This window comes from Nomascus leucogenys, chromosome 4 (genome assembly GCF_006542625.1).
Source record: "Nomascus leucogenys isolate Asia chromosome 4, Asia_NLE_v1, whole genome shotgun sequence".
NCBI lineage: Eukaryota > Metazoa > Chordata > Mammalia > Primates > Hylobatidae > Nomascus > Nomascus leucogenys.
Genome location: NC_044384.1, coordinates 137,151,626 through 137,179,375, shown reverse-complemented (window position 1 = coordinate 137,179,375; position 27,750 = coordinate 137,151,626). Strand labels below are relative to the sequence as shown.

At 34.2% G+C, this 27,750-nt stretch overlaps 1 protein-coding gene across 4 annotated transcripts in view; it reads right to left on the bottom strand.

Moving 5' to 3' along the window:
- SGCZ (sarcoglycan zeta) overlaps positions 1–27,750 on the bottom strand; it is a 1,114,856-nt gene that overhangs the window by 420,437 nt on the left and 666,669 nt on the right. For 3 of the 4 annotated variants that reach the window (XM_030812348.1, XM_030812347.1, XM_003256695.2), the window contains exon 2: positions 19,406–19,600. In XM_030812348.1, the coding sequence (XP_030668208.1) occupies positions 19,406–19,600 (195 nt within the window). The remainder of the gene's footprint in view (positions 1–19,405; positions 19,601–27,750) is intronic. The other variant, XM_030812349.1, reaches the window with a different exon arrangement.

Here is a 27,750-nt window from a genome sequence, read left to right as displayed (position 1 = left end):
ATTTTAGATTCATGAAATCTTAGATTATAACGGTTGGCTATCAATATTTAATAACCAAAAAGCTCTTTTTATATAATATTGCTTCCACTGATTTTAGGTGAATCTTCCCACATCAGTCTTCAAAGAATTTGTTTTTGCAGTAGTTTAAATATTTATCAAATTAACAAATCCACGAATAGGGATGTAATAAAATGAATGTGCCTACTTTCAATATGAATAGAATTGTATGAAGTCAGAAGACACAGAAAATAAACACCTTTGAAAACATTAACAGTAAATTCAAAATAGCAGTGGACACTTCTCATCCCTGCTCTTCTAATGTTTTCCATTCAAAACTTACCTGACCCAATTTTAGCAACACACTCACACCTTTCTCTGAGAGGTAATTTCTATTTACGTTCTCATCTACATAGAAAAAGCAATGGAACCCAAGACAGATGTAAGACACCTGCACTTTAGAAAATACACATCATAAACTGTTCTTTATCCTCCTCCCTGCCAGGCACAAACACTGGCCAATTAGTTTCTGTGTTGTAGTTGAGAGATCAAATAAGAACAAAAGGTCAGGAAAGGTCCTGATTGCTGAAACTGTGAAATTCTCCTTGGAGCTTCAGAATTCAGATTCAGGTCACTATTTGGAGCACAGGAGGGTAGTTTTCAATATTTAATTTCCAAATTCACTAAAATAAGAGTTTTTTTGTTTTTTTTCCTGTTGTGTATGTGTGTGTTTGTTTATGCATGAGAGTTTGTGGGCAAACACTACTTTGCTATCAGGAGGCTGCCAGGATCACTCTGGATTTCAAGGACAGATGATCTAAAGATACAATTTTGCTACTGAAAACACCAAATAGCAAGCTTTCAGTCTTGATATTTCTCTACTTAAGGACACTTAAAAAATGCAGGCCAAATGAATACAAAATTATCTAAGAGCTAGGGAATTAGCAGTAGGGAATGGTATAGACTGAGGCGAATAACTCTCAGGAAAGAATTTTATCCACAATATTCATGAAACAGCTTACAGTGACTTATTTTTAGAAGTAATAATATCAGCACTCACACGAGCATTTTGAAAACAAATGTCTTCTGATATCACCACCAATACTCTGAAGACATGACACAAGACGTCAGACATAGACTTCAGATTGATAATTTCTGTATTTGTTTACAGGTAAATATTTTATGAAACAAAAGTTGTATAAAACAAAATTTATAGATACACGTCTATAAAACAAAATAGTAAGGGAAAATGCTTTGACGTACCTCACTGTCAGATGTCTTAATGAATTTATCACTTCTTTAGAATGTAGAGCTATATAAATGAACCTAAATCTCAAAGCTTTGTTTTAGTTAGATAATACAGTTGGCCCTAAATAAGACGGTGAATTGCCTGCAATGGAAAGTTGATATGATAGCAGTCCCCACACCCCCAGGACAAGAAGAGCAAAGAATGTGTCTAGAAACTACCTATAGGAAAAAAAAAAGAAGAATTAATTTGAGTCACAGATTTGTTTCTTCCACTAGCCATAGCATTTGAAAAATTATGGCCATACTGGTATAGCTTATCATATCTCCAAGCAGAGCTCTGCATGTATAGGTTTCTAACACAAAGACTTGAACTAAAGTCTTTAATTCAAGATTTAAAAATGAAAGAGAACAATTTTGGGGACAACATTCAACAGGGGGAATGACCAAAAAGTAGGTCTAACTTTTTAATAATCATTTGTTTCAGGTAACATAGCAATATTTAAACTGTCAACAGCTGACTAGAAAATACTTAGAATACATTTTCTTTAACTAAGAAACAGAAAAATCAGACATTTACTTTCTATATAGTCTCCAGTGAATAATACAGAGAGTTGTATTGAATTAGCTTTAACACTACGCATCCCTGTGGAATAACCCATTACATGTAACTCAGTGAATAAGTGAAGCGAACATATTTATTATTTACTTTAGACGTGACTGAGCAAGATATTATATGTTTGATGTTCTCAAAAGAGAAGGCCAGATCTCTTCTAAATGCAGGCATTTGGTTTTGGTTGATTTTTATATTGGTGAAAGTTTGCAAGGCGTCTGCAGTTTTTAAGTATTTGTCTGCCTTTAATCTCAGTATTTCTCCATTTGAGAAATAATTACTGAAAAAATTATTTAAAAACTGTAGGCAAATGAATACAGAATTACCTAAGAACTAGGGGATTAGCAGTAGGAAATCTAATAGACACTGAGGTTAATAAAACTCAGGAAGGATTTTATTCGCAATTCTAACGAAATAGACTGCAGTGATTTATTTTTAGGAGTGGAGCATATCCAAATAAATGTGATGAGTCAATAAATGTTATGTCTGTCACAAATTTTCATGAAAATAAGACATATTCGGAAATTATTTCAGTATAATAGCATAGTATATTGCACTTGCTACTTTAAAGGTAAGCTTTAGGAAGAACTGAACATATATCTCTTTTCCAGTGGGCACATGAAGACATCTCTTCACATAACACATAGATTAAATTCCAAGAAATCTTGATTGGGTAAAATACATCAAAAATTAAATAAAAGAGGTTGTCCTTATATAGGTTATAGTAGAACCACATGAGTTTGCTATTTTATAAGACTTATAAGTTTCTTTTGCATTTAACCAAAAGTAAAGGATACGCAAAAGAAAATTACCAAGGCAAATTAAATGAATGAAGCTTACCAACTGAGAAAGCAATGCCCTGTTTTAAAATATGCATATACAGTCATGCACTGCATACAACATTTCAGTTAAAGATGGGTTATATATACAACGGGGGTCTCATAAGGGCTGAAAAATTCCTGTGGCATAGTAGTGATATTATAACTGTAATAACATCATAGTGCAATGCATTACTCACACGTTTGTGGTGATGCTGGTCTAAACAAACCTCCTTTGCTATCAGTTGTATAAAAGTATATCACATACAATTATATACAATACATCATACTTAATAATGATAACAAATAGCTATGTTACTGGCTCATGTGTTCACTGTACTACACGTTTTATCATTATTTTAGAGTATACTCTTTCTACTTATTAAAAAAGATAGTTAACTGTATAACAGCCTCCATCAAGTCCTTCAGGAGGCATTGTTCTGGCAACCCGAAAGAAGGCATTGTTATCGTAGGAGATAACAGTTCCACGCATCTTATTGGCCCTAAAGACCTTCAAAGGGACAAGATGCGGAAGTGGGTGACAGTGATATTGATTATCCTGATTCTGTGTAGGCCTAGACTAATGTGTGTGTTTGTGTTTTGATTTAAAAAACAGGTTGGCCGGGCACGGTGGCTCAAACCTGTAATCCTAGCACTTTGGGAGGCCGAGGCAGGAGGATCACTTTACGCTGGGAGTTCGAGACCAGCCTGACCAACATGGAGAAACCCCGTCTCTACTAAAAATAGGAAATTAGCTGGGCATGGTGGCACATGCCTGTAATCCCAGCTACTTGGAAGCTGAGGCAGGAGAATCACTTGAACCCAGGAGGCGGAGGTTGCCGTGAGCTGCTGAGATCATGCCATTGCACTCCAGCCTGGGCAAGAAAAGTGAAACTCCATCTCAAAAAAAAAGATTTAGAAAGCAAAAAAGGAAAACAAAGAAGAGAAAATAGAAAAAAAGCTTATGGAATATAAATCCAAATACAGCCGTACAATATTTTTTGTGTATTAAGATAAGTGTTATTACAAAATAGAAACAAGTTTTAAAAATTAAAATGTTTATAAAATATAACAAGTTATAATAAGATAAAGGTTAATTCATTATGGATGAAAGATAACATTTTCTTATGAATTTAGTGTAGTCAACATACGTGATATTTATGAAGTCTACTGTAGCAGGCAGTAATGTCCTAGGCCTCACAGTTACTCACCACTCACTCGCTGACTCACCCAGGTCAACTTCTAGTCTTGCACTCTCCATTCACGGTAAGTGCCTATACAGGTATACCATTTTTTATCATTTATACCATCTATTTACTATACCTTATCCATACTTAGATATGTTTAGATACACAAATGCCATTGGATTACAATTGCCTACAGTATTCGTATAGTAACATACTGTCCAGGTTTTTAGCCTAGGAGCAAAAGGCTAAACCATATAGCCTAGGCCCTTAGGAGGCTATATCACATAGATTTGTGTAAGTATACTCTATGATGTTCATAAAAGGATAACATTGTCTAAGAACACATTTCTCAGAATGTAGCCCAATTGTTAAGCAAACATAGGATGGTATAAATATACCACAGTAGGTGCAAGAATGAGACCTGATTAGTGAGAAGGAGAGTCAAGTTCTTTCATCCTTATAGTACCAAAGGAAACAAAATCAGGATGGCCAAGTTTGGCTTCTTGGCACCCAATAGGAAAATACAGGTTGCAAACTGCTAGTTACTTAGCCTGTTTCTTAGGGACTAAATTCATTTTAATATGCAAATAATTGATGAAGAGCATTAAAATACTTATTTATCAAATATCCAATGCTTCATAACTGAAGACTGGGTTCCTATACAGGTTTTCCCAGGTTGGTTAGAATTTTCCCCTGCTTGATACAAATTTTTGCAGATAGACATGAGAAAAGGGAAATTTTGCTGGTCTGAAATCAGGTGTACCTTTAGTAAAATATGGAGTAATCTCATGTTGGCAGGTTTGAAAATCTCCTTTAATCTTGAAGAAAATAGTTTGTTTGCTTTGAAAATTGAATACTTATTTCTAATTGTCTTAAGTAAAATGTAGCCAATAGCACAGAAACATGGGGTTTAATTAGCATAGTATTATTTGTAAGTATTATTATTACTTCATAAGATCTGTAAAACATTTAGATTTTCACCAATAACACTTTCTAAATTTTAGTTAGAGAAAAGAAAATAAGGCCATTTTATACCAAACATGGTGGAGTTAAATTCACAGATTTCCAAATACATTTTGCTTTTTATTTTTGGATTATAAAACACATATTAATTGAATATAAATGACCAAAAATACAAGCAAAGAATTGAAAAAAATAACTTCTAAGAGTACTAATAAGATATTTACTATTTAACATTTAGTATTTTGCTTAATATCTTTTTCTGATCAATTATTTGTAGAGGCTTGCAGTGATATTGCATACATTATTTTGAATCTCATTTTTTCATTTTGTGCTGTCCCACAAATACTTATTCAAAACTATTAATATTCCTTGGACAATCAATTTTAATGATTAATTTTAAACATATAAATGCATTATTGCATCTTTAATTCTTCTCCTTGTTTAGATCTTTACATTGCCTCATATAAAAATGAGATACACTTTTTTGGACATAAATTTTTTTTCTTCACCTTCGTAATTACTTTTTAGGGTAATACATGATATTGTAATTACCCTTTTAAGAACTAATATGCTAAGAATGGTATAAATTTCAAGTTGTTCTTCAAAAACATAAGGAAAAATTCACTTGTATTACCAAATACGGCTAAACAATCACGTATTGTCATTATTTTAAATAAGATTTCAGAGTAGTTAACTTTAGACACTGGTATATCAATTAATTGGAAAGTATATGTGCTGTATATTTGTATCTAAATATAAATACACACACAAGTATGTATATACACATACATATTTAAGGCAGAGCTTTTGAAAGATGTCTTATTTTTGTGACTAAAATTAGTGTTAAGAAAGGAAAAAAATATATTTGCTAATTTGAGAAGCTTGAAAGTAGTATTTAAAACACTAACAACGCCAAATGCTGATGGGAACTTGAGGCAATGGGAACTCTCATTCATTACTGATGGGAATGTAAAATGGTACAGCCACTTCGGAAGACAGTTGACAGTTTCTCACAAAACTGAAAATACTCTAACCATGTAATGCAACAACTGTGCTTTTTTGTATTTACTCAAAGAAGTTAACTACTTATTTCCATACAAATATCTACATGTGGATATTTGTGATAGCTGTACTTATAATTAACAAAATCTGGAAGCAACCAAGATGCGCTCAATTAGGAGAGTGGATAAAAAACTATGGGACATCAAGATGATAGAATATTATTCAGTGCAGAAAAGAAATGAGATATCAAGCCATAAAAAGATATGGAGAAACTGTAAAAGCAATTGCTGATTGAAAGAAGCCAATAAGAAAAGGCTACATACTGTGTGACTTCAACTTTATGACATTCTGGAAAGGGCAAAACTTTGGAGAGAGTAAAATAATCTGTGGTTGCCAGGGGTTGGAGAGGACAGTGATGAATAGAGCACAGAGGATTTTTAGGGCAGTGAAACTATTCTATAATGGACCATAATGGTGGACTCATGTCATACCTATTTCAAACCCATAGAATATTTAATACAAAGAGTGAAGCTTAATATAAACCCTGGACATTGGGTGACACTGATGTGTCAATGTAGGTGCATCCATTGTGACAACGTATCACTTTGGTATGGGATGTTGATAGTGGTGCGGGCTGTGGTTGTGAGATGACAGTGAGGATATGGAACATCTCTGTACTAACCATTCAATATTGCTGCAAAACTAATAATGCTCTAAAAAATAAAGTATATTTCAAATCCTTTAAAAAAGTATTTAACTGTGGTTTTAGTTTGCATGATTAGGATACTAGTGGGGTCTATGCATCCCCTGAATCTTGACTGCACTTCTGACTTTCTTTGGCCAGTATAATGCCAGACGTTGAGGCAGACCAGTAGGTGTAGGCATCTATGGATCTTACATATTTCTATACCTTTTCTTGGAACTTTAAATCTGCTTAAAATGGATAGTGTACTGGAGGATGAAAGACATGACACTCAATCACTGAAGCCAACAGTGTAATTATTGCCAAATGTACAAATGAGGCCATTTAAACCAGCTAGCCCCAAGATGAGCAGAAAGCTTACTGCAGACTCATAAAGGAGACCCTGCCAACATCAGCTAAGTCTGCAGGCACTGCCCAGTTCACCTACAGATTCCTGAGCTAAATGAATGTTCACTGATGTAAGCCACTGGGATTCGTGATTTTCACATGCCATTCTGGCAATGGATAACTGATACATTCTACCTACTTAAAACTCCAGGTATTATACAAAAAGTTGAGCATGCCTACAATTTCATAGACTATTGAAACACTTGTGTAAGATACTATTTCTTTATATGCATGAAGGTCAGCAAAATTATAGAAAGTACCATTACTGTATAATTTAGTATAAATTAATATGATATTGATAGTAGATAACGAATCTCAAGAAAAAAATGTGGCAACAGAATATGAAATAATGTTAAAAAAGATATTAAATTATTCCCATTGAAAAATTAATAGAAAAAATTGATTTCATTTCTCCATAAAAATTTACAAGAACTTATATGTGAATTTATTAAGTAATTTTCAAATAAGAGAACACTGCCAGGTAGGAAAACTGCCTTTTAGCTCATTGAACTTATGAATAATATCAACAGAAGAATGATTCCTAAGGAGGCAGAACAAATATGGTCTATGTGTTAGACTATGAAGGATTCATACATTAACTAATTCACTTATTAACCATGTTAAATTGCGAAAAAAAATTATTTTAAATATGGAGATAGATACTAATACATTATCTCATAGGAACGTCAGAAAAAAGAGATGAAGCATACTTTCGGGAGTACTTCTTCCTTTTCCTTCTTGACTAACATTAGTATTCTGTTTCTTCAAGTGCCTAAGTATTCATACACTTTACATACATTTATAAAAGCTGTTGCCAGGCACAGTGGCTCATGCCTGTAATCCCAGCACTTTGGGAGACTGAGGGGGGCATATCACGAGGTCAGCAGATCCAGACCATCCTGGCTAACACTCGGTGAAACCCCATCTCTACTAAAAAAAAAAAAAAAAATTAGCTGGGCGTGGTGGCAGGAGACTGTAGTCCCAGCTACTCAGGAGGCTGAGGCAGGAGGATAGCGTGAACCCAGGAGGTGGAGCCTGCAGTGAGCCGAGATCGCACCAGTGCACTCCAGCCCGGGTGACAGAGCAAGACTCCATCTAACAACAACAACAAAAAAAAGCTGTTGTAGTCTAATGGGAATTTTGTTTATTTTATGTGGCACACTAATTAGTTGACAGCAAAGCTCCTAGAGAAACACAAAGTGTCAATATTTATTTTAAGTGATCAATCAGGAATGAAACACATCTGAAAATAAACTAATTCAAAAATAACTTCCATTGATAAAATTGCGACTTAATAGGAGCTGAATTAAAATGCATATTATAATAGAGATAGATGCATTTTAAATGTTTTTTAAGCAATTATATTGCTTTGTAAAATCATGTATATTGAACAATAATGCACATTAAAAACAAACACCTCAATTGGTAATGTATACACACACTCACACCTATGTAGGTCACATAGAAATAGATATTTAGACTTCACACTTCCTTTCATTAAATTACACTAGTGAGAAAAACCGGATCCATTTATGCAAAGGATTTTAACAAATGTTAGATGCCTTGGCAGTTTAGTTTAAGTCAAGAAAGAAAAAAGAGATATCAGAGCTAACAGAGGCTTAGCATATTTGAAAATTTCCTAAGCCCAGAAAAATACAAAATTTTTGATGGAAAAATTTGTAAATTGTGAGAAAGCAAATATGGACTCTTTCAATGGCATAATTTCATTACAGAATTTGAAAGACAAGATGAATTACTGTTAAATACTCTTAGAGATGTGTCATGGCCCATCACCAGTGTTTTTGGGAATGGAGTGGTTATCTACCCCAAAGCTTCAACTATAAGCAGATATAAGGAGCCCCGAGCACAGAGTAATTATTTGCAAGAGGGCTTTAATGGTGATTTCCCAGAAATATTAAAAAACACTTCTTGTGGGAAGTCAGGGACCCCGAACGGAGGGACTGGCTGGAGCCGTGGCAGAGGAACATAAATTCTGAAGATTTCATCTTAATATGGACATTTATCAGTTCCCAAATAATACTTTTATAATTTCTTATGCCTGTCTTTAATCTCTTAATCTTGTTATCTTCATAAGCTGAGGATGTACATCACCTCAGGACCACTGTGATAATTATGTTAACTGTACAAATTGAGTCTAAAACATGTGTGTGTGAACAATATGGAATCAGTGCACCTTGAAAAAGAACACAATAATAGCAATTTTTATGGAACAAGGGAAGACAACCATAAGGTCTGACTGCTTCCGGGGTCATGCAAAAAGAGCCATATATTTGTTCTTGCAGAGAGCCTATAAACGGACGTGCAAGTAGGAGAGATATTGCTAAATTTTTTCCTAGCAAGGAATATTAATATGAATACCCTGGGAAAGGAATGCGTTCCTGAGGGGAGGTCTATAAACGGTTGCTCTGGGAATGGCTGTCTTGTGCAGTTGAGATAAGGACTGAGATACGCTCTGGTCGCCTGAGGAAACCTCAGGCTTACTAGGGTGGGGAAAACTCCACCCTGGTAAATTTGTGGTCAGACCAGTTCTCTGCTCTAGAACCCTGTTTTCTGTTGTTTAAGATGTTTATCAAAACAATACATGCACCGCTGAACACAGACCCTTATCAAAGTGGTTCTATTTTTGCCCTTTGCCTTGTGATCTTTGTTGGGCCCTTATCAGTGGTCCTGCTTTTGCCCTTTGTCCTGTTCCCTCAGAAGCAGGTGATCTTTATCAGACCCTTATTAGTGGTACTGCTTTTTGCCCTTTGAAGCATGTGATCTTTGTACCTACTCCCTGTTCTTACACCCACTCCCCTTTTGAAACCCTTAATAAAAATTTGCTAGTCTGAGACTCAGGCAGGCATCACAGTCCTACCAATATGTGATGTCACCCCTAGGGGCCCAGCTGTAAAATTCCTCTCTTTGTACTGTCTCTCTTTATTTCTCAGTCAGCTGACACTTACGGAAAATAGAAAGAACCTACATTGAAATACTGGGGGCGTGTCCCCCAGTAAACACTGACACAGACTGAAAACTAAATCTAATTTTAATAAATGGTAGAAATACTTATTAGGTCTGAGGATGAGTTTACTAACTGACAATAAAAAGGACAGTGATGCTATTACTATTCAAAATAATAAATTCATAGAAATTCTTGCCCAATAAGATTATTTTTATTAAGATAATATTATCTTTGCTTGGAAATAACCAATAAGACAATATTTCAATTATACTTTTGAAAAGCAAATGCTTACTATTTTTTTTTTTACAAAATAGCAAAAGCATAAACCATTCTTAAGATTATTACTTTTATTTCATTTTAAAACTTAAAATTCTTTTTCTAAATGTCCTCCTAAAAGCATCATATTATTTAAGATATACTATATGCTATTACTTGCAAAAATAAGTTTATATATGGAGATAACACATATATCTCATTAAGTTCAACGTGTTTAATCTATTCTATGTCCTGGCTATTAGCCATCCTCAAGGGCAAATGGTTTTAATTTTCTGGACTTCTGTCACTTCTTATAGATAAAAAAGGGCACTGAACTAAAGTTTCCCACCCACCCCCCCAACTCTAGGCTATTGTACAATATATCAAACCTATCAACTAACAAGTCTGTAATTTATGTATTTTTTTATTCAACAGCTAATTTCATAATCCTTCATTTTCTCTGGCAACATTTCTAGTACTCTAATGAACTTCATTTTGCACTTGCTATGTTTGATTTTGTGATTTATCTTATGTCACAATTCTTGTAGTTTACTTCAGGAAAAAGAACTTATCACTTGGTAGTTGTTTGCACTTGGATAAAAAGGACTGAATTTTTCTTTATAAAGTCAAGGAAACGAAATGTACTGCCGGGCTAAGACTAAGCATGAAAGATTTCATCTTGAGAGGGACAATTTGTCAGAAAATCATGAGGAGGTGCATACGGAAGGGTATAATGGAAGCAGTCTTGCAACATTAACGATATCATTCACTCTCATCAATCGTGTAATAAATCCACACACACCACACTGAGGGGCAGTGCAGTCTCTGCTGCTGGTGCTCACAAGCAGAGCTGTAGTCACGCCCTAGAAGGTGGAGCCCTGTCTCATCTCCAGGGCAAGTGCCACGATGTGTGTGCTGAGGAATAAACTGGGAAATTGGAAATGGCAGCTCAGAAAGGCAGACAAAATCTACGGTCTTAAGTCACCTCCAGAGTGCTTTCTTATCATGGGCAATGAGTTACTACTCAGCGAAATATAGTTTAACCAGTGCAAAAACTAAACTGCAATCACAGGGATAAAATAGGATTGTGAAAATCATTGTTTCTTTTATAAAGTTGCCATTAACAAATGTCATTGTACTATCCAGAAATTAAACCTATGCCCATTCTGCTAACCTCAAAAGTGTAGTCATACTTGGCACTTACAGATCAGTTTTAACCATTCTAATTACACACTAACTATGAGAGATTAGGTACATTCTTCCATTTAATTAATAAAGTTTGAGGGCATTAAGATATATTTTGCCGAAGTTCAAAATATAATTAATAAGCAGTAATATTGTATTTATATATTTAATGGTGTTATATGAAAGCACTGAGTTATATCATGTAAAGGAAGTAAACCATTTAATGAAGAATATTTTTAAAAAGAATTTAAATTTAAATTTAGTAGCATTAATACAATGAAATGTGGTGGAATCTCTGAAACTATACAGCCCATGCTTTTAATCTTGCTCATCTATGTGACCTTGGGAAGTTTATTTAATTTCCCTAAGTTTCTGCCTTTTCATCTGCCAAAGGGGATACGATATTTTCTTTACAGCGTTATTATGAAACTCCATAAAGCCTAGTCTATAATCCATGTAATCTTGCTTAAAAAAAAACCCCTCTTAAATAAATATGGGCTCTCTGGCATCTTAAACTTTCCTCTCATATTTAAATGGTTATAGCCTGAACGTTATAATTCAGGGTATTTTCCAAAATAATTCACAATATAATATCTTAATCAGGTAATAATTTGATACTCTGTTCATTAAAGAAACTCAGAATATTTAGAATCAACACAGAAATTCCAATCTATTATCCAGACAATTTGTAAGTATTACATTTTTCAAGATGTTTCAAAAGAAGATTAGCTCTCTCTGACAAATAAGCTCCCTCATTCAGACAGGCCAGAAATGTTGCTGACAGGTGATACGGGTTTTCATAATCTGCTTAGTGTCATTAAATAACAATGAAGGTTGACAGGTAAACTGTTCCTCTTAGAAGTTTATGTAAACGCTTTTTATATCTCAGCACTAAATTAGAATTTCGTAAAGAATCTTTTTTATGCCTTCATCAATGACATAAGACATTTTTCCTGGCAAAATGTACCATATAGAATAATTTTCATTAGTCACAGCTAATAATGCATGGAAATAATAGTTGTTCTTGTACTTTACCGGCACTAATTGAGTGTTTAACGTCTGTTTTAAAGAGCTTTTGTAAGCGTTCACTCACTTAATGCTTCGAATATCTCCATGAGATCAACATCATTATCACCATTTTACAGATGAAGAACTGAAGCCAGAGAAGTTCAGTAATTAGCACAAGGTAACCCTGCTAAGAAGCTAGTCTTGGAGCCATAATGTGAATCAGGCTATTTGTCTCCAAAAGCTCATGTCCAAAACCTTCAATCAGGTTAACATCATCAATCTTGTTAATATCATCTGTATTAACAATCTTGTTAATATCATCTGTATTAACAATCTTGTTAATATCATCTGTATTAACAATCTTGTTAATATCATCTGTATTGACAAAACTATAAACCCCTTCACTTATTTTTGTTAATGCATATTTATCGAGATCTTTTTACGTGTCTAGGATTGTTTGATGCTCAACCTTAATAGAAAGAGTCGATTTCATTCACGTGGTGGATAGGATCTTTTTGAAGATGGAAGGGCCGAATATGGATAAGTCTGATAGTATACATTGTTAATTAGTTGTCAGTATATGTCAGGTACTTCTGGAACACTTTTATTATTTTAATTCTTTTGATTTCTACATCAGCCTGATGAAATAGATCACACCCATTCTACAGAAGAAGAAACTGAGCAACAGTTTAAATAACTGGCATTAGGTAATAGAGCTAATAAATAGGAAAGCCAGCACTTGGACCAAAAGGTTTAGCTCCAGGGTTCATACTTTGAACCACTGCTGAAAGGTTGGTTGAAGACAGTTTTAGCAGTACCAGCAACCTGACGAATGCTTGCAATCAACACTAATTTTGTATAAGAAAATACCCCACGGGCAGGGAAGACAGGGTCCTGTTTTATTCCCTGCTTATATAACATTTATGAATATAAAAAATGAATTCATTTTATGTTCTTAAGTTGTTGCATATAAAAAAATCCTGATTTATTTGTGGGCTTTTGAGAAAAATGAATGCTTACAGGTAAAAGCATGAGGTTCTGAATTTTAAAAATTTGGAGTCTATGTTCTATCAAAATTCCATGAGAAATGCACATAACAAAACATACGCCCCTGATTTTATCCCTGCGAGCTATTTAAATTAAGTTTTTCCTGTTTTCTAATTTCTGCTGTTACTGACCTTTTTCAGCTTTCATTCAGTAACTGAAAATTAGATTATAATTAGGGGGGGCTTATTTTGTTTGGTGTATGTGCCTGTGGATATGGATGTGTATTTTTAAAAATCAAAGTGAGTTCAGAAAAATCAAAATATCCTGCATATGAGACCAAATGGTCAACAATTTTCTCAAGAAATTGTTCTACTCCATTGACTTCAGTTGTTAAGTGAAGAGGGATTTGGCGGGAATTATGTCTGATTTTGCTGGGCAGGCTGAGGCTCTACTGCAGTTGGTGAGGCTGTAAGTCTTGAAACACAGTTATTTTCTCTTCCTGTTAAAGGCCAGATTACTTTTCCTAGAGGGGTTATAAAGAAGTGTTAGCACAGAAGCTCTGGTGGTTGGTAGTAATTTACCAGTTAATTGCTGGCCAATGCTGCCTGTTAATTACCAGCGTATCTTGCCTTAACGTAGAGTAGTATAGAAAATAGCTACTTTAAGTAAAAATCAAATTTGTGTGTGTGTGTGTGTGTGTGTCCATGTGTGTGAGTCTAAAAAATAATAGGCAGGTTTTACAGTAGTTATTACTGACTAAGTTAGAGCTAGTAATTGGAGCTTCAAAGGACTGTACTTTCACTAAAAAACTATCTTATCAAAGTGCTTTCGGATTCGGAGAGAAATTATGCTGTTTTTCTTCTTATCAGGGGAAGCTAGCCACCCTAGATGAAAGATGTGAAGCGACTTGAGTAATGCCACTTTGTTCACAGGAGACGAGTACATTCAGCTAAAAATGGGAACGGATCAGAATCTGAAATACTTTACTGAGAGAACAAGTGAAAAAAACAAAACATTAAATTTGAATATCTCTCTACTGAAAGTGAACCTACACTTTTAAAACTTAAAAAAAGTCAGCAAAAAATAATGTATCACCTACTATGTGCTCAACCAAGATATCAAGATAAATAAGAACAGCTTCTGCTCCTTAGGGAGTTTACACTTCAAAGGGACAAGGAAATGGGGGGAGGTTGATAGAGGAGAAGAGGTACATATTCGGATGAATCATATAATTATATTTCTAATACAACATAGTAAATCCTGTCACAGGGATGAGATATATGAATACAGACATATATGAATACAGACAAATAAAAGAATAAATCTGCCAGAAAAGGCCACATAAATAAGAAAAGAAACAAGTCAGTAAGGAAGATGATTATGAGATAGATAGGTGATCAGATTTGTAGCTTAGGAGGTAACAAGTTAGTTTAGATGGGAATTAATTGTTAAGAGTTAAGTTGGTAAGGTCAACAAAAGAAACTCTTACAGGTTGCTAGTGGTGTTATCAATTGATACAATCACATTGGGGAAAAAAAAGGTGGCATTAAAGGTTAAGATTCCTAGACTTCCTTCTAGACGCCAGAACCTAGAGAAACTCTTGTAGTTGTGCAAATGTAATGACCAACACTGACATACAAGAATGTTCATAAGATCTTTGGTTGTGATAGCAAATTAAACAACAAAAATACATTGGAAACAACTTAGGAGAAGAGATAAATAAATGAGATTTGTTCATTCAATGAAATGTATAGCATTAAATAAACGAACTACAGCTGCACAAGGAATAATACATATTATGTGCTAAAAACAATACGATGGTTGAATTGTATACAAACAAATACACATACACATGCATATAAATATTTATATCTATGCATTTCTTTTATATAATTTATATAAATAATTATTTTATATAAAATTTATATTTATGCATTAAATAGGCATATAAATAAAAGCAGGAAAAGTATTCAGGATTGTGGTTATCTACATAGAGTTACAAGATACTGGTAAAGTTTGCTTTTTCTTTTGTAAGATGAAATATTTCATAATAAATAGTTTAAAGTGTCAACGATGACAGCTGGCTGTACTACTGTTATGTGTGGGGTCTAAATGCAGGATCTGCTGAGAATTATGAACCTTGGTGTTCAGAACCCAAAACTGTTTTTTCCAACTTAATAAATACCACTGCATAGATCAGAGGAGCATCTCCTGTGCTTACGAGGTCTTAACCAGCAATAGGAGACATGAGATTGCTGGTAGTCCTTGCCATCAATTCTTCCCAACTCAAGATGGCCCTTTAGAAGAACATACATCATAATGCCATAAAAAATTAGTTGCCTTTCAGGGTTTAAGCAGATGCCAAGTGACCAAATGGAGAAAATATTGTAAAATGACCTCTTGTAATGTACAGACAGTTGTTCTAAAATTTCCCAATTCCCTTTCAATCCAAAATGACGATGATACTCAATTCTTTTCTTGGGATTTTCTTTCAGCCAACTTTCATCCCACTGATCATGCAAGATTTATTTCCCCAATATGTTCAATGAATCAATTGATTCAATTATTACCCAGATCTGGGTATTCTTGACTTCTCTTTAAGTCACAGCATTAATGAATTTGCTCTCCCCATTTACTTAATAAATATTATTTATATTTTCATTCTTTTTTTTTTCACTGGCTAGTTAGCATATCCATCAGCTAGAGGCCACCAAACCTTAGTTGGTACTTTTGTTCTTAAAATCAGTACTTTATTATTGTAACAATCTTCAATTCTCAAATATAGAACTAATTTACTTAGAATGAGTGTCGAGGCTAGAAAAGAATACTGCCTCAGTAGAATGCCTAGATTTGAGAGACCTGCTAGACTAGTCTATTTACTAAACCACAAAGATGTTATAGTAATCAACCAAATAGCAATTGATAACATGGAAATGGGTTGTACTGACCTCAACAAACTGATGATTCAAAATTTCCCTCTTCAACTGTTTCATATATATATATATATATATATATATATATATATATATGTATCTGCTCTCATAGCCAGGAAATTATTTATTTCTATCCTAAGTCTTTCATCTTGTAGTACAAAGTCATTTCCTTTGTTTTTTTTTCTTTTGATTTTCTACAACTGGGTATCTCAATAAGTAGAATAATTTTATTTTCTACAAAATGAAAAACACAAAGTATTTCCAAAAATACAAGGGCACATCAATCATACACATCATGCACAATATCGGTCATAATGATGGACTTCAACAAACACCATAAAACATGTTGGCAGCTATCCTTGCTATGCTAAAAATACAATATTTTGAAAAAAAAAACATGCCCAGTTTGCTCAAATGAGATGTTAACAGCCACAGATTTCCCTGTGTTGGATGGTAATAGTTATAATAAAAGTGAAATACATTTTGTGCAGATCAATAGTACTACCCAAACAACTGACACATGATTTTCCACTTCTTACTATAGTATGGCAACTAGTCTTTGGTATTCTCTGTAGATATGAAAACGAACATAATGCACTAGTAAAAACATAAAGTTGGTTTTATTTTACTGCTCTGATGGAAGACGATTATAAATTATTTCACACCCTTCAAGTATATACAACATAATCTCCAGTATTCAGGATTGCTAAAGTCTGCAACTATATAAAGAATTCTGAATTATTTCTGAACAACTACGAATGACTACATTGAGCTAGAAAGTGTGTTACCTTACAAACAGTGTGTTACCTTACAGTGTGATACATTCCTGAAATCTTCATCCGTGCATTTTACTTCAGCTACACGAAAATAATTTTTGTGACTGAAGGAAGGACAGTTTTCCTTCTGATTATAAAAAGGTCAAAACATAATTTTTCAAAAGATATGCCTCAAAGGAAAATGTAAAAAAAAATAAATAAATACCAACACTCCTATGTAAATAACCCCTTTTAATTATTCCCAGGACCATGTTGCCTTATAATTTACATTCTGGCCAGCTGAGGTTCAAATTAAATAGCTCCATGGGTGACAGGAACCCTGAGGCCCATGAGGATGCTGAGGACACAGGTGACAGTGTCAATGATTTCCCAGGGATGGCTTATCCAGACTTGGTGTCAGCATGGGCCAAAGTATTGGGAGTCTGATGCATGTAGCCGTGTAATTACTCATTTAAGTATATTTTCCTAATTAATTTAAATATGCCTGAAAAGCTTACAAGGCTTGAACCTGAAAATTCCTGGAGTCTAGTCATTGGATGGAATCAATGCTCCCTGAAGTGAGAGAGCCAGTCCCATCACTCACGAGCTTTTGAAAGATGCCTTTGAAAGAGAAAATCATATTACTGAAATTTCAAAATTTGGAGAATATGCTTTACCTCTTTTATAATATTAATTTTTAGTTAAAAAATGGGGCCGAAAGTGTTTTCAGCAACTGATAGTCTGGTTGCTATTTAAAGCAGAACAAAAGAATGTGCAGGAGCATAAACATTGCTCCTACCATATGATAAATGACTCCTGAAGGACACCCAGACAGTAGTCAGAGAAGGTAGGAGCAGAGCTGAGAACAGAAACATGATGGCTACAGTTGTTGATATTTGTGTCAAAATATTCCCAAATGAGAGGGCAAAGTGAGCCAACTCTTAGACAAAGAAGTGATTCAGATGCATTCCCAGAGAATCTCGTAAGGGAGAAAGTACCTACAAGCCTTCAACTCAACTTCTAGCCACCCACAAGTGGCCTCATGCCTTGATCCCCGGCCTGGGACACATATCCATGTCTAGGCAACAATTATTATTTTCTAAGTCTGCGAAAATATTGACTCTTGGCCCACTTTTCTTTGCCTTTAGTTTCATATTTGATGAATACTTTTCAAAATTATAATTTATTGGAAAAGTACTGGAACTGTGGCTCATTTCCCTCCACGAGCACATGCTGTTTTATCTTGATGTGCACAGTGACAGTGTTTCCTCTCTGGAAGGTAAGGCCACCTGCCCACGCAGGCTCCTTGCTCACATAATTGTGCTGCCTTACAACATGGACGGAAGCTAGGGTAATTTTCCCTTTTGATATTCTGTTTCCAAGTTAGAATTAAGTGTTAGTGAAGTCAGAAAGAGATGATTCTTGCTAAATCAATACCCAGTGGGGTTTAAAAAACAAACAAACTTAAACAGCCCAGTATAGGAATATCAGTGAAGTTAAACAGCCAGCTTTAGACTCACTCCTGAGGATGCAGAGTTCTAAAGAATAATAGCAGTCTGGTCATCAGTGAAAGATACTTGCTTGTATGTGGAGATATCTGAGGTCCCCAGGGAAAGGCAGAATGGTTTAAAAGCAGAGTAGAGAAACTGAAGGCATCAGCCAGAAAATATAAAATGAGCTAAACTGGACTTTGTTGAAGCCACAAAATTTTCCCAGGTAAGTCATGCTCATAGACTTATTATAAACATTCAGTAAACTGCAGAAAACTTCATTAATACATTATACAATCATTTTGTAGTTAGTTATTTTTATAAAAGAGTGATTTAATTGCTGGTTTATCTTCCATTTTCAAGGGATGTGCTATGAAAGAATGGGGTCACCATCTGATGGCAATTATAGGCATTAGTCAATGTACTTCAGGAGAAACTCCAGGCTTTTAGATTCAGTCATGCAGTGTGTTACATAGAAAGCAGATATAGAGATACATAGAGGTAGATATGTTATATGAAGTAATTCAAAGGCACATATGATTTATAAAATTAATATTAATTTTAATGTGAAGTATCACTCCTAAAAGCAGGCTAAATTTCTTAGATTTTAAGGCACAGTAAGTAATAGTTCTTACTTACTGGTTAAATGTTCTTGAAATGTTCTAATGAATCAATGTACTGTGCTGTCTCGTGATCTAAATTTCCCACACTTAAATGGCAGGTAGCAATAGCACCCGTGTGTCAGGACTGAACCTACTGAATGTAGTCTTAAAATAGTTTTGTCTTTGGGATTTAAAAACACACACTTGTAAATATTGATAATGAATAACTTTTGATTAAAAAATTAAAGTAACAGAGCTAGATTGTCTTTGAACCAAGAGCAAGAAGATGTAAAATCATAGTGGTACTTACCACAGTGAAATTCATAACTTTCAATATCCATATTGTCATGGCTAAGTTAACTATCATGGTAACCAACAGCAGAAGGACAAAGAAGTATAAGCACCTCTTTCGCCATCCATAAATTCCCACTGGGTAAAGCTGTGCATTCTCAGTCCTTGGCAGGTTATTCTGTTGGGTTGCTAGTATGTATTGTTCTCGTGTCATCTGAAAAAGAAAAAAGAAAGAAAGAGAAAGAAGGAAAAAAAAGAAGCATTAAAAAAATAAACCCATGATTTTTTTGAAACAAAAGATACAATGTACCTTAAAATAATTGGCAGTGAGCATTCAAATAACTATTGTTGTGTAATTAAAATGTTATGGAAATCTTCAAATCATTTTCAATACAGTTTTTTAGAGACATTTAATTCATTGTTACATCCACTATATATATTATTTCCAGTCAGATGTGTCCCATTTCAACAATAAGTTTTTTCTCTTGGGATGCTCAGGTCTACCTCCAGTTACCGGTAACCAAAGAAATCTACTCATGTCCAAGTGATATAGTTTGGATCTGTGTCCCCACCCAAATCTCATGTTGAATTGCACTCTCCAATGCTGGAGGTGGCACCTGGTGAAAGGTGATGAGATCATGGCAGTGAATTTTCCCCTTTGGTGCTGTTCTGGTAATAGAGTTCTCATAGGACTCGGTTGTTGAAGTGGGTGGTACCTCCCCACTCTCTCTTGGACCTGCTCCTGCCATATAAGACGTGTCTGTTTCCCCTTTGCCTTCCGCCATGACTGTAAGTTTCCTGAGGCCTCCCCAGAAGCAAAAGCTGCTATGCTTCCTGTACAGCCTGTATAACTAGGAGCCAATTAAACTTCTTTTCTTTGTCAATTACCCCATCTCAGGTATTTTTTTATACCAGAGCGAGAATGGATGAATGCACCAAGCTACTCTTAGACTATGCTTTACCCGTTTTTTGCAGTAGAGAGAGACTGACTGTATCACAAGAATTTTCGATACCTTTCTCTAAAAATGCAGGATACAAATGGTTCAGTATATATGCTTCAGTAAAAATATTAGTGTATTTGCAAGAACCTGTGGAAAGAAAATTCACATTTGTGTGGATTTATGTAAATGATAGCTATCAAATTAAGTTTTATTCAGAATTATGTTGGTTATTTTAGTTGTGTTTCAATGAGAAATCAGAAAAAAACATTTAACTCCAAGAACACTGTATATTATATCATAATGTAATGAAATTAGAAGTCTGTTCTGAAAAAGTGAAGATGATATTCTTTGATAATGCATAAATTCAGGTTCTAGAATTCTTTCAATAAGCAAATGCATTTTTTACTGTCTTATACAACTTAGACATATGGATAAGAAGATTCAAACAATATGAATAAGCACTGAATATGTCTTAAGTGTACAATTTTCAGAATAACATATTTATTACCAGAAGGATGGAAACTGATTTTTATAAAATATAATTTTCTATAAGACAATAATTGTTCATTATTATTTCTTTAGTTTTTTCTCAGATTGCTTTTATATTTATTAAATGACTAATCTAACAGAAATACTTCTGAATAAATTATACACAAATAAAATTAGTATTAATAATTAAATTGTATGTTAAGTAATATAAAGTAAATGTACTATAAAATTATCATTATAATGTTCATTGACTAAATCCTACTGTAGAAAAAATGTTGAGAATTTTTTTTTCCATAGGTTTTTGGGAAACAGATGATATTTGGTTATAAGAGTAAGTTCTTTAGGGGTGATTTGTGAGATTTTTATGCATCCATCACCTAAGTAGTATATACTGAACCAATTTGTAGCCTTTTCTCATTTACCCACTTCTCACCATTTCCCCCGAGTGCCCAAAGTCCATTGTACCATTCTTATTCTTTTGCATCCTCACAGCTTAGCTCCCACTTATGAGTGAGAACACGGAATGTTTGGTTTTCCATTCCTAAGTTACTTTTACTTCACTTAGAATAATAGTCTCCAATCCCATCCATGTTGCTGCGAATGCCATTAATTCATTCCTTTTTATGGCTGAGTAGTATTCCACTGCACATATATATACCACAGCTTATTGAATGATGGGCATTTGGACTGGTTCCATATTTTTGTAATTGTGAATTGTGCTGCTATAAACATGAAAGTGAAGTGTCTTTTTTATATAATGACTTCTTTTCCTCTGGGTAGGTACCCAGTAGTGGGATTGCTAGATCAAATGGTAGTTCTACTTTTAATTATTTAAGGAATCTCCCCACTGTTTTCCATAATGGTTGTACTAGTTTACATTCCTACCAGTGGCGTAGAACTATTCCCTTTTCACCGCATTTACATCAATGCCTATTACTTTTTGATTTTTTGATTATGGCCATTTTTGAGGTAGTAAGGTAGTATTGCATTGTGGTTTTTATTTGCATTTCCATGATCATTAGTGATGTTGAGCATTTTTTCATGTGTTTGTTGGTCATTTGTATATTTTTTTTTTTGAGAATTGTCTATTTATGTCCTTAGCCCACTTTTTGATGGGATTTTTTTTTCTTGCTACTTTGTTTGAGTTCCTTGTAGATTCTGGATAATAGTCTTTTGTTGGATGTATAGATTGTGAAGATTTTCTCCCACTCTGTGGGTTGTCTGTTTACCTTCCTGAGTGTTCCTTTTGTCATGCAAAAGCTCTTCAGTTTAAGTCCTAGCTATTTATCTTTGTTTTTATTGCATTTGCTTTTGGGCTCTTCCTCATGAAATCCTTGCTTAAGTCAATGTCTGGAAGGGATTTTCCGATGTTATCTTCCAGAATTTTCATAATTTCAGGTCTTAGATTTAAGTCCTTGATCCAACTTGAGTTGATTTTTGTATAAGGTGGGAGATGAGGATCCAGTTTCATTAACCTACACATGGTTTGCCAATTATCCCCACACCATTTATTGAATAGGGTGTCCTTTCCCTACTTCGTGTTTTTGTTTGCTTTGTTGAACACAAATAGAGAATCTAAGGTTACACCTCATGGAACTAGAGAAACAAGAAAAACCAAACCCAAACCCAGCAGAAGAAAGAAAATAACCAATATCAGAGCAGAAGTAAATAAAATTGAAACAAACAAACAAAAATACAAAAGATAAATGAAACACAAAGCTGGTTCTTTGAAAAGATAAATAAAATTGAAAAGCCATTAGCAAGATTAACCAAGAAAAGAATAGCAAAGCTCCAAATAAGCACAATTAGAAATGAAATGGGAGATAATACACTGGACACCACAGAAATACAAAAGATCATTTAAGGCTACTATGAACACTTTAAGTGCATAGACTATAAAACCTAGAGGACATGGATCAATTACCAAAAAGATACAACCCTCCTAGTTTAATTCAGGAAGAATTAGAAACCCTGAACAGACCAATAACAAGCAGTAAGATTGAAACCGTAATAAAAAATTACCAACAAAAAAATCCAAGACCAGCTGGATTCACAGCTGAATTCTACCAGATAGTCAAAGAAGAATTGGTATCAATCCTGTTGACACTATTCCAAAAGATACAGTAAGAGGGAGCTGGGCACAGTGGCTCACACCTGTAATCCTGGTATTTTCAGAAGCCAAGGCAGGTGGATCACTTGAGGTCAAGAGTTCAAGACCAGCCTGGCCAACATGGTAAAATCCCATCTCTACCAAAAATACAAAAATTAGTTGGGTGTGGTGGTGGGTGCCTATAATCTCAGCTACTTGGGAGGCTAAGGCAGAAGAATTGCTTGAATCTGGAAGGCAGAGGTTTCAGTGAGCAGAGATCGTGCCACTGCACTCCAGCCTGGGTGACAGAATGAGACTCACTCTCAAAGAGAGAGAGAGAGAGAGAGAGAAAATCTTCCATAAATAATTATATTAAGCCAGTATCACCCTAATGCCAAAACCAGGAAACAACATAACAATGACAGCAAGAAACTACAGACCAACATTCCTGATAAATGTTAAAATCCTTAAAAAAATACTCGCTAACCAAATCCAATAGTATACCAAAAAGATAATTCACCATGACCAAGTGGGTTTCATACCAGGAATGCAGTGATATGCAAGTCAATAAAGAATGTGATACACCACATAAACATAATCAAAAACAAAAATGACATAATCATCCCAATAGAGGCAGAAAACACATTTGACAAAATTAGCATCCCTTTATGATTAAAACCCTCAACAAAACTGGCATAGAAGGGACATACCTCAATGTAATAAAAGCCATCTATGACAAACCCTCAGTCAACATAACAGTGAATAGGGAAAAGTTGAAAGCATTCCCTCTGAGAACTGGAAGAAGACAAGAATGCCCACTCTCACCATTCCTCTTCAACAGAGTACTGGAAGTCCTAGCCAGAGCAATCAGAGAAGAAAAAGAAATAAAGGGCATCCAAATTGGTAAAGAGAAAGTCAAATTTTCACTGTTTGCTGATGATATGATTGTTTACCTAGAAAACCCTAAAGACCCCTCCAAAAAGCTCCTAGAACTGATGAATGAATTCAGCAGTTTCAGGATACAAAATTAATGTACACAAATCAGTAGTTCTGCTATACACCGACAGTGACCAAGCTGAGAATCAAATCAACAACTCGACCCCTTTTACTATAGCTGCAAAAAATAAAATAAAATACTTAGAAATATACCTAACCAAGGAGGTGAAAGACCTTTACAAGAAAAACTACAAAACACTACTGAAAGAAATTATAGATGACACAAAAAATGGAAACACATCCCATGCTCATGGATGGGTAGAATCCATATTGTGAAAATGACCGTACTTACCAAAGCAATCTACAAATTCAATGTTGAGAAATTTTATAAAAATTATTTGGTTTTTCCTCTTTTTGTTTTAATTTCAAAACTACTATAATTTCAAATTGCATTAATGTACTGTTAAATCTTATGTTTCCATTTTTTTACCATTTTTTAACATGAGGCATCCTATGCTTCATACAATAAAAATAGTTGGATAAGCTATTAAAATATCATAATTTTAAACAAATTGGAAATGCTGATAACAGCAGATGATTCATAGCAAGTTCTCTCAGAATGTAAATAATCCTATTTATTATCATTATTATTTAAGTTAACATTTACAATTTCCTTAAAACTGACCATAAAGCTTTATTCCTTAATTAAACTCTGATTTGGTGTAGATGTGAAACCCATTATGTTATGTAACATAAGTGTTGTAACAGATGGTAAGTTGCCAAGGAACTGACTTTGCCTGAGGAATTTGGGAGGAATTTCATGGTTCTGACAGTGGTTTTGATAATATAGTAGAGAAAACATAAAAAGGGAATAGGATGAAGAGAATTTGGTTAAGGTGTACAAAATACAGTTCGATAGAAGGGATCAGTTCTAGTATTTCAGCAGAACAGTAGGGAAATTATAGTTAACAATAATTTATTGTATATTACAAAAGAGCTAGGAGAGAAGACTTGGAATGTTCCCAAGACACATAAAAGATAAATGTTTGAGTTATGAATATCCTAATTGCCCTGATTTGATTATCCCACATTGTATACAGATATCAAAATACTACATCTACCCCAAAATATACACAACATATATATATATATAAATTTTCAAAAAGCAGAATTTTAAAAATGAAGAGGATTAAAGGAGCTCTGGGGATGATCACATTTAATGGGAAGAACAAGGAGGAGGGGAGAGGGGGAAGAATGCCGATGTAGGAGGAGCGTAGGAGAAAGCAGGAGACTGAATGTTCCTCACTGGCAAGTAGGAGACCTTCCCCTTGTAGAGTTGGTCTCTGAAAATTCCAAGTTAAGTGCTATGACTCTTCAGATCTTCGAATCCCCTTTATCTCATATTAAAGCAAACTTATTTTCTAGAATGTTCTATTTCTACAAATTATATTTCAATATGAAGGTGAAATTAATGTGTGTTAGAAATGAAAACTTACTAAATCTCTGAAATAAAACATACGCAACTACAAAGAAAATTGTCTTTCAGCAATAAGATCGAAATTTTTTTTGGTAATGCAACAGAGATTTGGTAACTATAGCAAATGCCACTAACAATTTTGACAAGCAAATGAGATAACAAGAGGCTAAAAGAAAAGTTGTGAAAAAAACAAAAAACAAAAAAAGTTACAGAATTAAAGCTATGTTTATCTCATCAAGAAATTCAATATTATTTTCTTTAATAAAGCTCAGTTTAACATTATTATTTTATAAACTGTCTCCATCACAAAATGCTTTAGAGCATCTATGCTGCAGTAAGACAAGGTTAGACTTTTCTTTTAAAAGTTCCTCTTTTTTCTGTTAAATCTGAGTGTTTTTCAAGATCACAAAAGCTTTCAGTGGCTGTTTTAGTGTAATAGTAGTACTAGCAGAATAATAAAAACATAATTCTAAGTGATTATGCAAACTATCCTACATTTGAAACTTTAAAACTTTAGCCTTGAATGTTTAATATTGCCATTTTTAAGCATTAACTATATTCTGAAATTTATTGCTTTCTTTGGCATTATGAAACTTCTATAAATAAAAGATTTTTTTACTAACTGCCTGTTGTCATTCTAATGGAATCTACCAAACAATGCTGCAATTGCAGAGGTACTGATTTTCTCAGAACAGTTAAGTGGATTTCAGAGAGTTAATCACAATTTTCTGAGAGACAATATCATAGTACCAAGATGTTTCTCTGGCTTCATAATATTGCTGTACCTCCCTTGTGATGTTAATTCAATGCTCTCGAAATCTGTTTGTTACAATTATCTTGGTTTTCTTGGCTACTTACAGTAACTAGGACCCTTTTTATTTTAGTTTTGCCATTCTGTTTCATATCACATTTTATGTTTAAAAAGCATTCATTAGAATCAAATGACTTCTAAAATCTAATGTTTCTTAGCTAATAGTAAGGAAGTTTTCAGCATTCTTGGATCAAAATGAGTATCCGCATTGCTTTTATTACTTTAAATGCATTTACTCGGATCCTCCTGCAATTCAGGGAAGAGCTGGTTTAAATTTGCACTTTGAAATTTCTCTACAAAGGAATACACTTTCCAATGTAGTATTTTATCTAATAATGTAAATAACATTTCTGGCAAGATGTTATAAGGTTCAATGAAAGATGCCTGATCAAATAGAATTACATGTCAATTTTTGGACATTTTTCTCCAAAGGTGTGGAAAATCTGGTTTTCAGATAGGGTTAGTTTGCTGGTAAATTTAAAAACACAGCATGTAGACACCAGAAGAGAATGAATTAATTTGGAGTCACCTAAACATGGTTCATCACTAATAATCTAGCCCTAGAGAATTCTGGTGACTTCTACTGTTCTGGATGGCATGGGGGAAAAAATAACTAGAAAGGGTAGCAGAGATCACTTGGTACCTTAGTCCCTTGCCTCACGTAAGGGGAAAATAGTTCAAAATATTAGGGCCCAGGAAATTTACTAATAATTCCAAACTATCTAGAATCATTACTTCAGTGTTTTTATATAGGTATTCAGGGTTGGGAATAGTGGTTGAGGCTCTGGGCAGAAGATGGTTTTCATTTAATGAAGTATTTGTGAGTGAAAACTACTGGAAGGTAGAGGTCAAGATTGATGCATTATGAATCTCACAAGTTTGGTGAAAACACGATATGCACATAGAAAAATAAATAACAGCATATCAAATAGTAACATGCTCTGAAGATGATAAATACAGTAATATAAGAAATACATTATATAAGCAATATAATGTTAATTAGTGACAGAAGCTACAAATATAATGGGCATGGTAATATAATCAGGGACTACTTTTAAAATGGTAGAAAGAGAAAGTCTTTCAGAGCAAGCGACATCTGAGATGAGAATAAAATGAAGAAGAGACATAAAACAGGTTTGCATCTGAAGGCCTAATTGGAGTGGGATAAACAGAAAATTTTAAAAATTAAAAAGTGGAGACAGCAAGTGTAGGCAATTTTTGAGAGATAAAATCAAATAAATGGAATTATAGATGAGTGTCTGGGGGGTCTTGTATTGCAGTATTAAACCCAGGACCAATACCAACGTATACAAAAGAAAACAGAAAACTGAAAAGAAATGAGGAAAATGAATGTGAGATCAATAACTGAAGTGATGAAGCTGGGATCAAGAGAGAAGTCACGTGATCTTAGAGTTGTGGTAGCAGAAGAACTAGAGACAATGTCAGCAGATCACCCAGTCAGCTGGGCCACCCAAAGGAGGAGTAATATAGACAGGTAATAATTATAATAATTCAAAGAGAATATTCCTTGATCTTATACACTACTACGCTGACATGGAGGACTCACATTAGATTATGAAAAACTGAAGATAGCTGTGCTGTGGCTAAAGTTTGCAGGAGC